Source organism: Mus pahari, chromosome 16 (assembly GCF_900095145.1).
Source record: "Mus pahari chromosome 16, PAHARI_EIJ_v1.1, whole genome shotgun sequence".
NCBI classification, from domain to species: Eukaryota; Metazoa; Chordata; class Mammalia; order Rodentia; family Muridae; genus Mus; species Mus pahari.
Window position 1 is genome coordinate 61,263,670 of NC_034605.1, and position 11,124 is coordinate 61,274,793.

The window sequence follows — 11,124 nt, forward strand, 5'->3', positions numbered from 1 at the left end:
TTGTTCCACCTACAGGGTTGCAGCCCCCTTCAGCTCCTTGGGTACTTTCTCTAGCTCCTCCATTGGGGGCCCTGTGTTCCATCCAATGGCTGGCTGTGGGAGGACTGCTTTTCAAAGGGTGATCCACATGAGCAATTACTTGTTTTGTTTTTTTCCAGCAGCAGAAGGAATTCTGCCTAAATCTAAGATATAAATGAAGCATCACAGAGTGCCTTGCCAGACGTGGTGGTCCACGTCTGTAATCCCACCACTTGAGGTGCTGAAGCCAGGGCGTCAGGAGTTCGAGGTCATCCTCTGCCGCATATTGAATTTGAAACGAACTTGGGTCACATGAGACCCTGTCCCTTCCAAACAAACAATTTAAAAAAACAATAAAATAAAAACAAAATTCCCCCCACCCCCACCAAAAGCCCCCAAGACCTGTGCAAGCTAAGGACTCAGGCTCGATGGAACCAAGGGAGGAGCACCTCTCTTGCCTCCCCCACCTTAGCATACCGGTGCTTTTCGTCTTTGACAGGAAGTCCCGCACCAGGCTAGCCCTGACTCCTGCCTCTGCCTCCGAGTAACTGGGGCGACAAAGCTGAAGGTCCTTGCGTGCCTAGGATTAGGTCTTTTGCCTTGAGATGGCTTCCCTTCTGGGGAAGCCTGAGGCTGATCTGCGAAAGTGAAATCTCATCGTTAGGGTGCATGTGTTTTCTTTCTGACTCCGCCATGGACACACTAACCACATTCACAGGCAGTGCAGTTTCTCCATGGTAACAGGCCCTTGCTCATCCTCCACACCTGCCCTACCTGTTTGGCGTGTCCTTGTTCCCCGCTTTGTACAACTCTGTTCCTGATTGTGCTGTTTCTTGGAGTGTTCTGCTGCTCAAGGTCTTCATCCTAGGAAAAAAGCAGAGTGAAAAAACACGGTGTCAGAGTCCAACACACAGTGTCCTTCCGCAAAGATTCCCGGAAGAGTCTTGAAGAGTGGCAGAAGCCGAGACTCCGAGTTCCCATGAGGCAGGCACCCGGTTCAAGGAAGTGCCAGGGACTCACGGGCCCAAGGGACCAGATGAACCTTGCTTTGTGTTGCTCTGATGGGAATGGTCATTGTGCTGCACGTGGAGGAAGGATTGCAGCTTCCCACCCTAGGCCCCGATGCACTGTAAATACGCACAGCCTTTACCAGGGTGGGGTCCTAATGTTTCAGCTGGGCAGGTCAGTCACCCCCTCAGGAAGGCAGATCCACCTTTAAGCCATGCTCAATCGATAGAAGAAATAATTATCCCTTTAATGAGATAGCGTACTCGTCAATCCCAGAATTCCTGGCCCTAGTGCGGGCGCATACAGAGCTCCAGCGCCGCGCACCGCTTCCTAAGTCTGAATAAATCTGAGAAGCAAAACCTTGCTTTTTCTTTCCCACTTTTTTGTGTTTCTGCCCATGCTTTCCCTAACACTTCCCGCTCCTTTCCTAGAAGCTCCCTTCTGGCAGAGTGGCTGCTTGCCCACATGCTGCTCACGGCGAAGCTGCCATGGCTGCTTCTCTCTCCTACGGGTAGACGCTGAGATTTACAGTTTGCTCTCCTGGGGTTTTAATCTTAAACTCTAATAAAACCATCCTTATGGGTCTGTCCTTAAGTCTCTCCCCCCCGCCTTCCTCTCTTATTTTGAGGCCCAGACTCACTATGTGGCCCTGGCTGGCCTTGAACTAAGAAGAGATCTGACAGCCTGTCTCCTGAGTCCTGCCACTCCCATCTTTAAATTCTTGCAAGGAGATTAAAACCACAAGAGGGCACCCCAATCTCCCTGTAACATGTGGCACCTCTGATGCTGCTCCCCAGAATGACTAGTAGTGGTACGGGAGGAAATGTATGTTTATACAGAGAACGGAAAGAGGGCAGAGCCGTGGCTGTTATACTCGTAGCCTGGGAACTCTACTCTCCTGCGTTCATGGATTCTTACATTTTCCTTAACGCTAAATTGAAAACAACAGGACCCGCGATGCTGAATTACATGAGTGAATAATCCAGGGATTCTAATTACACACGCGGGCCTCAGCAGGTTGTACCACCCCGAACTTCAGGCGTCTATTCACACCGCAGTGTGCTCTTTCTGGCTCTCTACAGAACCCTGAGGTTTTCTCACTGGCGGAGCAAGCTTCGGGTTTTCTCTCTCTCTCCTAAGCTGCAGCCTTTGATGCCCCCTGCTGGCAGCACCCGAGACCTTCCCTGAAGGAATTGAGAATGGGGGGGGGGTTAAGTCTCTGAACATGGCAAGTGCTCTTGTATTTGGGGGTGGAGTGCACCCTGTTTTGCACACGCACAGAGGGACCCTTGGTGTGTTTCCCCTGTGTTCTCGACTGCTCTGTCCAGTGGACTCACAGCTTGGTCTTTGTATTTCCAGGAAGAAAAATCAGCTCGAGGATTTGAAACAGGAAAAGGAGTTATTGTGGGTGTGGGTGGGTGGGTGAGTAGTAAACAGCCAGCTTTTCTCTTTCTCTGTAAGTTGGGACTGTGGGTCTGTAAAAGAAGCTAATAACCACTTATTAGTCAACATTTCGTTCTACTTATTAAGCATATTACTGACACCTCTGTACCTAACACCTGTAAGAATGCCTGTCATCAGGGCAAAACCTCACAGCACGCCGGCTGAGTGGGGGAGCCTCGGGAACCACGTTATGTTTCTAAGCAATGAAGCGGGCCTAAACCACTCATATGAATAAAAACGAACAAAACTTTAAAAGATGTGAAAACATATTTCTGATAGAGTGTATACACACTTATTAACAGTTAAAAATAAGAGGTCGGGGGAAAGTTAATACATAGTGGGAATCCTCTCTTCTTGGTCCCTGGGAGTGTAGTGAGCTGTGCTTTTCTCAAACTCATGCTGAAGTCTTCTCCTCCCACCCCCTGCTTAATGCATCTATAAATTAAGAAATAGTTATTTAAGAAATTTTCCAGGTGTGGTGCCTCACACGTTTAATCCCAGCCAGGAGCCAGAGACAGATGGATTTCTGTGAATTCAAGGTCAAGCCTGGTCTACAGAGTGAGTTCCAGGACAGTCAGGGCTACATAGCTAAATCCTATCTCAAAAATCTACTTATTTGTTTATTATTTTATTTTAGGTGTGTGTGCTTCACCTACACACACACACACACACACACACACACACACACACACACACACACACATAACCGTAGTTCCCATGGAGGCCAGAAGAGGGCACCAGATCCATGGAACTGGAGGTGCTCAGCAGAACCCAATGGTTTGTCTGCGGGAGCACCCAGAAATCTTAACCTCTGAGCCATCTCTTTAGCCCCTTAAGGAACAATTATAAGGGGACATATCCATGAGCATAGGTGCCCCTTCACCATAGTTGCACATGGGGAAGTCTTGGGTTTGCCTCTGGAGTTGTCCATTCTATAGTATGGAAGACTAGTGGAAGAGACCTAGGCGTCCAGGAGCGGAGTCTCCAGCCCTGTGCTGAGTAACATTGTTATCATTTAGAATTTTTTTTTTTTTTGGTGGTTTTTCGAGACAGGGTTTCTCTGTATAGCCCTGGCAGTCCTGGAACTCACTTTGTAGACCAGGCTGGCCTGGAACTCAGAAATCTGCCTGCCTCTGCCTCCCAAGTGCTGGGATTAAGGGTGTGCGCCACCACCAACAGGAAGCGGACGGTTTAGACGTTCTGCTTAGCTGTCTATTTCACGGTTTCTCTAACAGGGTTGCTTTTTCCCACTGGGATTCATAAGTCCTGGTTACATTTACATGAACGGCATGGCTTCCTACACCAGCGTGTTGCTGTGCAGTGTCCACTTGGGGGCTCCACTCTACTCGAGCTGTCAGGACAGTAGCGGAGGTGACACAGCCTCCCCAGCTCCACTAGGCAGCTAGCCTGGCCTTAGTAGACTGTGCCCTTGCCAGTAGCTTTGGGTTCCAGCTTTCATTTACAAGATGTATCAAGATGGAGATCTCAGGGAAGCTCCTATCTCTGGTCAAAAGAATGGGATCCGGGAGCCAGAGAGATGGCTCCGTGGTTAAGAACACTGGCTGTTCTCTCAGAGAACTGGGTTCAGTTCCCAACGTACTCACCTGCCTTAAAGATGATAATGTCATATACTAACTGTGGTCCTCAAAAAAGCTAATCCAACTGCCTCACTAATCGCCTTGCTGGAACACTCCAGTGATGTATTTGAAAAGTGTGCTGATGTATCATTGTTTGCTTCGCTACTCTAAAAATTTCACGAAACTGTTTGAGGTGACCTAAATCTCTGTCGCTAGGCTGTGGCCACTCATACTTGGCTCCAGAACAAATGACCTCTCTTCCCTTTCGGTGAGGGCTGGTGTGCTTATTTGTGTCTTTCCCTCCCACCGGTCTGAGCTGTTCCAGACGCCACTGCCACGGGAAACGAATACAAACAAGTGCTGGAGAATGTGCTAACTGCAAGAAAACAAAGAAACCTAACCAAGCCCCCGTGGGATTCCAGTTTGACCGCAGCTGGCATTCCTTAGGAGCCGAGCTTCCAGGCACAGCGGTGAAGGGGATGTTGGTCAGGTTAGCTGAGGTGGGAAGACCCACAGTAAGGGAGAGCAACAAGGCTCCCTGAACGGCGGGAGAGGAAGAAGCGAGTCTCTGACCAGCATTCAAGTTCCTGATGGTGGGCGCCATGTAATCACGTGATCGTGTGCGTCGCCATCACGTGACCATGTGCTTCACACCCTTGCTGCCTTGATGCCCCTCCCACTGGGAGTTCCAGGGTTAAGTCCTTCCTTTCCTAAACTGCTGAATTTGTTTTTGTTTGTTATTTTATATATGTGAATATACTTTAGCTGTCTTCAGACACACCAGAAGAAGGCATCAGATCCCATTACAGATGGCTGTGAGCTACCGTATGGTTGTGGGAATTGAACCCAGGACCTCTGGAAGAGCAGGTACTGCTTTTAACCACTGAGCCATCTCTCCAGCCCCCGGTTTTTTTTTTTTTTGTTGTTGTTGTTTGTTTGCTTGTTTTTGTTTTGTTTTGTTTTGTTTTGTTTGAGACTGGGTCTCTGTGTAACTCTGACTGCTCTAGAAATGAAAGTGTAGAGCAGACTGGCCTTGAACCAAGCCTCCACCTCCCGGTTGAGATTAAAGGCGTTCGCCACCAACAGGCCTAAACGCTTTTGTCAGCGTTTAGTGTCAGCCTTTAGTCAGCGTTTATTCTATCATAGTAAAGGGAATTAGTGTAAAAGATATCTCGGGACTCTAGAAAAAAAAAAAAAAAAGATCACAAACAACCCACTTAAACTGAGGCATGCTGTTGCTTTTCTGGTGCCGAAAGAGAAATCAGTCACTCTTTTTTACACAAAAGGAACTCCAGGCTGACCGACTGGGGCAAGGTTATTCGTGATGGTTGTGGGCATGCACACGTGTGGGCGGTAGTGAGGTTTCCAGCACGCGGAAGTGGTTAACGGCAAAGGCCAGACTCTGGTCAGGGCCCTGTGAGCCTTTGACCTTTCTCTCTCTCTGTCTCTCTCTCTGTCTCTGTCTCTGTCTCTGTCTCTCTCTGTCTCTCTCTCTCTCTCTCTTGTTTTTTCGAGGCAGGGTTTCTCTGTGTAGCCCTGGCTGTCCTGGAACTCACTTTGTAAACCAGGGTGGCCTCGAACTCAGAAATCCGCCTGCCTCTGCCTCCCGAGTGCTGGGATTAAAGGCATGTGCCACCATACCCGGCGACCTTTCCCTTGACCTACGAGGAACGGTAGTCTCTCTGCACATTCTCCCACAGGAAGAGACTTCTAAGAGCTGACGGCACGGAAGAGGCAGACTCCTGAACTCTTCAGAGCAGTTAGGGAGCGGACTACTCTAGTAAACCCTTTCCCTGCCCCCTAGAGGTGGAGAAAGCTTCTCTGCCCAGAACTGAGTTAGAGCCTTGGGGGAAGGCAGCCAAGGCCCCTTGGCCAGAGGAGGAGCCTGGCTTACGTAACTGCGGGTTAGCAAACCCTCCTACCCTTTCCTGCTTTTTGCAATGTCCACACCTCTGACTGGGTCTGAACCTCTCCCTGTTACCTCATTCTTCCTCAGAAGGCCCACTCATCTCTGGAGAAACTGAAGCTAATTACGGGGGGGGGGGGGGATCTGTCCTCGCTGATTTTCCTGGTATCCAGTGTCTTGCCTTGTTCTTTCTGGGAAGAAATATCCAAAGCGCTGAATCCTGCCTCTCCACTGACTGCTTCTTAGATGTCGTCCGGGTGAGGCTGGAGGCTAAAGTCGTAGGGATGCATAGACCACGAAGTTCTCTCTTCTCTCTCTCTCTCTCTCTCTCTCTCTCTCTCTCTCTCTCTCTCTCTCTCTCTCCCTCCCTCCCTCCCTCCCTCCCTCCCTCCCTCCCTTCCTTTCTTTTAATATAGGACAATTATAAAAGATGATAACCAAGATTATTCAGACAGTAGAACAGGGTAGGTGTAAATTAAGAGGCATTCCACTTCAACAAGGAAAAGCAAAACATAGCTAGCTGATCACTATTGTTATTTTAACATTGGCAAATATGTGTATTGGTCACATCGATTAGGGAGCAACAAGAGTTTTTAACTTTCAGAAATAAAAGATCTGTACCAGCGGTTTTGCTGCTGCAGCCTGTGACACCCAGTACGCGACTATAATTTCAAACCCAAATAAATCTTCACACAGAAACTCACAGATGAGTGCTGTATTAATACCCTAAGCAATATAAAATTATGCACGCGATACCCCTTTGGAAGAGGAAACACACAAGGTGAATGCATTGCGTTCAGTTATGTCAAAAGCACACACAAATGTCACACCCCTGCTCGTTGATGGATAAATGATGCCCCTTTTCCAATTATCTTAAAACTTTCTGTTGCTATTGCCAGATAATGCACTGAATAACGCCCATTAGCAAATAATTTGCAACTTTTACTGGGTGTTAAGGATATATTTAATTCTTTTTCATTTAATTAGTGTATAAATGAGTTATTTTAAAACTTGAGGACACATACAGGGACCCTAGAGGATTTTATCTCCAGGTTCATGTGCTCATGTTAGCCTGCTGCTTCCACTTCAAGAATTAAAATCAGTGCTAGGAATGGCTCAGCAGTTAAGAGCGGTTAAGCACTCACGCAGAGAACCTAAGCCAGGCTCCAGGACCCACAAGATGGCTCACGGGTGTCTGTAACATGGGTCCCAGCCTTTTTCTAGATTCCTCAGCTACTACCGGTACACATACATGCAGGCAAAAAACACTCATACACTTGAAGTAAAAATAGATTTTAAAAACTTAAAAAATATTTTCAGGGCTGGAGAGATGGCTCAGTGGTTGAGAGCACTGGCTGCCCTTCCAAAGGTCCTCAGTTCAAATCCCAGCAACCACATGGTGGCTCACAACCATCTGTAATGAGACCTGACGCCCTCTTCTGGTGTGTCTGAAGACAGTTACATTGTACTTACATATAATAAATAAATCTAAAAAAAATATTTTCAGAGAGGAATATGAGATTGGTTTGTAAATAACCATCTTATATTTTAAATCTGTAAAAACCTAGCATGTTGTTAGAATATACTGAGATAAGGTAAGGACTATTTTTTTCCAAGTTAATATGTTGAGAACACAGAACCGTAATTCTACAATAAGTCATTTTTTTTAAAAAAAGCAAACAAGTGAGCTTTTCCGTTCACATGTACATTTATAAATGGGAAAATTTATAGTGGAAACTTCACACATTAATACAACTTAATTTCTGGGCATGGTGGCACATGCCTTTGCAGGTAGAGGCCAGCTTAGTCTACATAGTGAGTTCAAGGTCAGCCAGAGCTGCATAAATCAACCAACCAACCAAAACCACAAAAAACCAAACCAAGCAACCAACCAAAAACCAAAACCAAAACCAAACACCACCAAACCTTAGGTATGAGTCACGGCAGAGAGGGTTGGCAGAGCGGGTCAGCGGTTCAGATTGCTGCTGCTCTTGCAAATGAACCAACTTCCATTCCAAGCAATCACACGGTGGCTCATAACAAGCTCTAGGGGGCCTGATGTCCTCTTCTGGCCTCTGTGGGCACCTGCACTCATGTGGCTTAGGCTCACACAAACACACATAATACATAGGAATAAAACTTTAAAACATAACTAGCCCTGGTGGGCACACATTTTTAATCCCAGTTCTTAGGAGGCAGAAACAGGTACCTTCTTAGGCCCATTCAGATCTATATAATGAGTTTCAGGTCAGTCAGGGCTATATGGTGAGACCTTGTCTTGAAAAATTAAAATAAATAAATAAATAAATAAAAGGACCAAGATTCCCCTTAGCAGGTGTTGTAGTAAGAGTTACTATTGCTGTGCTGAAACATGGTGGCCGAAAATAACTTAGGGAGGAAAGGGTTATTTGGCTCACACGTCCACATCAGGAGAAGAATTCAAGCAGGGCAGGAACCTGAGGTCAGCGGCTGACACAGAGGCCACGGAGGGGTGCTGCTCACTGCCTTGCTCTCATGGTTTGCTCAACCTGCTTTCTTATGGAAGCCAGAACCACCAGCCCAGGTGTTGCTCCACTCACAATAGGCTCGGTTTAGCCCCATCAATCACTAACTAAGAAAATGCCCTACGGCCCAGTCTTATGGAGGCAGTTTCTCAACTGAGGCTCCCTCCTCTTGGATGACTCTTGCTTGTGTCAAGTTGAAATAGACTAACCAGCAAGGCAGGGTTGCCAAGAAAAGTGGCATTGTGTGGCAAAGTGTTGCCACTGAACACCTGACCTTGTAGACTCATTGTTATTCTATAAAGTCTGATGTTACATTGTGTGGCAAAGTGTTACCACTAAACACCTTACCTTGTAGATTCATTGTTATTCTATAAAGTCTGACGTTACAGAAAGAAACAAATACATTAGTCTGTTTCTTACATAGTGTGCTCATGACAACAGTCCCCTGACTCCTCTCAAGTGCTGAGACAACAGGAGGCATGGTCGTGCCTGGCTCTCCATTCTTTTAAGGTTGGTTGACTTTTGCATCCATAATTTGTGTTGGACTGTACATGATGATTTCGGCCTGATTCTAATTTCCAGTATGATTTAGCCTGCCTTGTTTGATGTAAAGGAAGATATTCCCATGAGAAAGTCTAAGATGCATTCTGAACGGAGAGGACCAGAGAAGACTATAAGCACCAAGCCCCTGATTCTGAGAGCAAGTGTGTGGCCAGGCCTCTTTCCCTATAGGCAAGCCACAGTGTGACTCTCCACATGTAACTGCTGAACCTCTTTTCCGTGGTCTGAATATGTGCCTCAGGTTTGCTGGAGTCTGAATGTGTGCCTCAGAGTTCGTGTGCTGGAAACTTACTCCTTGATGCAAAGAATTGAGAGCTGGGACCTTTGGGAGATAATCAGGGCTCCAGTGATAAATGGATTATGTCCTTATTTATTGCCAGAGTGGGTTCCTTGCTGAGGCAGTGGCTTGGTAATTATTATCGTTTGCTCTCTGTCACTGTGATAAAACATTGAAAGCAACTTGGGGAGGAAAGGGTTTACTTGGCTTATATGTCCTGATCGCCGTCCATCATGGAGGGAGGCTGAAGCCGAACCTCATGGCAAGAACTGATGCAGAGACCACAGAAGATCAATGCTTTCTTGTCATGGCTTGCTCAGCCTACTTTCTTAGTCCACCTGCCCAGGGGTAGCACTAACTACAGAGCACTGGGCCCTCTGACATCAGTCATTAGTGAAGGAAAGTGCCCCACGGGCTTGCCTGCAGGGCAGCCCAACTCCTCAGTGAAGAATCTATCTTCCCAAGTGACTCTCATTGGTGTCCAGTGGACAAAACCCCAACAAGCACAATCTCTGAGGGGCGCTCTCTTGCTCTCGCCCCTACCCTGACACAGAGGCCCGTGACGGATTTCCCAGCCTCCAGAACTGTGAGGAATTTATTTTTTTCCCTTTTAGCCTGCTCCCTGTTACTTTATTATTTTAACCCAATCTCTGTTGCTTTGGTATAGCAGGTAATGGGCTTACAGCCTTCCTCCTGTGCACCTTCAATTTTTTTTTTTTTTTTTTTTTAGATTTATTTATTTTATTTATTTGAGTACATAGTTGCTAGCTTCAGATACTCCAGAAGAGGGCATCAGATCTCATTATAGATGGTTGTGAGCCACCATGTGGTTGCTGGGAATTGAACGCAGGACGTCTGGAAGAGCAGTCAGTGCTCTTAACCTCTGAGGCACCTCTCCATCCCGCACCTTCAATTTTTGCGCTGTTATTAATTCTTTTTATCCTGGGGCCAAGAATTCACAGGTAGGCACTTCTCCTCGCCGAAGAAGCCAGCCTTCTCTTTGAGCTCACTGCTTTCCTGTTTCCCTGATTTACTCCCTACACTCCTGAGTTTCAATGTCTTCTGTGTTCCTAAATTCAGCTTTTGTCACACAAGGCCAGAGTTCTCTTAAAATGTCTTTGCCCTGTTCCCCTGTCCACCCAAGGGCTATCATAGTTCAAGTATTTCCTCCTGGATTCAGACTGTCATCCTTCTCTGTGCTGAAGGGCTGTTCTCAGCCCGGAATGTTCCAGAAGTATCCTGAATTCCCTCCTAAGTGTCCCCATTCATTCCTCCAACAACCAATTGCTGCGCACTGGTGGGATAGGCACCTGTGGATGGGTAAGGAATGGCATATAAGGTTCCTATGGCCAGGGAGTTCTGGCTCCTTAAATTAGATAGCTGAGTGCTTAACCGTTGTTTCAACGACAGCTATCAAAACACTCAAGGTGCCTGTTCACATCTTCCTCCCCACTTTCTTCATGGCGCTGGGATCAAACTTGTGACACAAGTGCCCTGCCAGTGAGCTATACCCCCAAACTCAAGATGCCATGCCACAGGCTACTTTGAATGAAATTGGCTGTATCTATAATTTCAAAAATATAACTTGTTTATTACGTGAAATAGGCACCAGCAAATCACCAGATATCGGGGAGAGCGAAAGTAAGCGAGGACTTCTGAGCGACTACAGGTGGGTTTTCTTGTTTGCAATTGTCCTTTTGGTCTGCCACACCCAGTCATGGTAAGAAGTCTTTTCCCTTAAGGCTCCTGATAATGTTTGAGATTAGGAACGCTTATATGTTGTTTAATCCTGTCTTTCTCTTCTCTTCTCTTCTCTTCTCTTCTCTTCTC

General features: G+C 46.8%; 1 protein-coding gene across 1 annotated transcript in view; it reads right to left on the reverse strand.

Annotated features, from left to right (window-relative positions):
• The window catches only part of Slc28a3 (solute carrier family 28 member 3), a 58,398-nt gene that overhangs the window by 33,600 nt on the left and 13,674 nt on the right, over nucleotides 1-11,124 (reverse strand). The window contains exon 2 of the mRNA XM_021215906.1: nucleotides 793-882. Coding sequence (XP_021071565.1) covers nucleotides 793-882 — 90 coding nt within the window. The remainder of the gene's footprint in view (nucleotides 1-792; nucleotides 883-11,124) is intronic.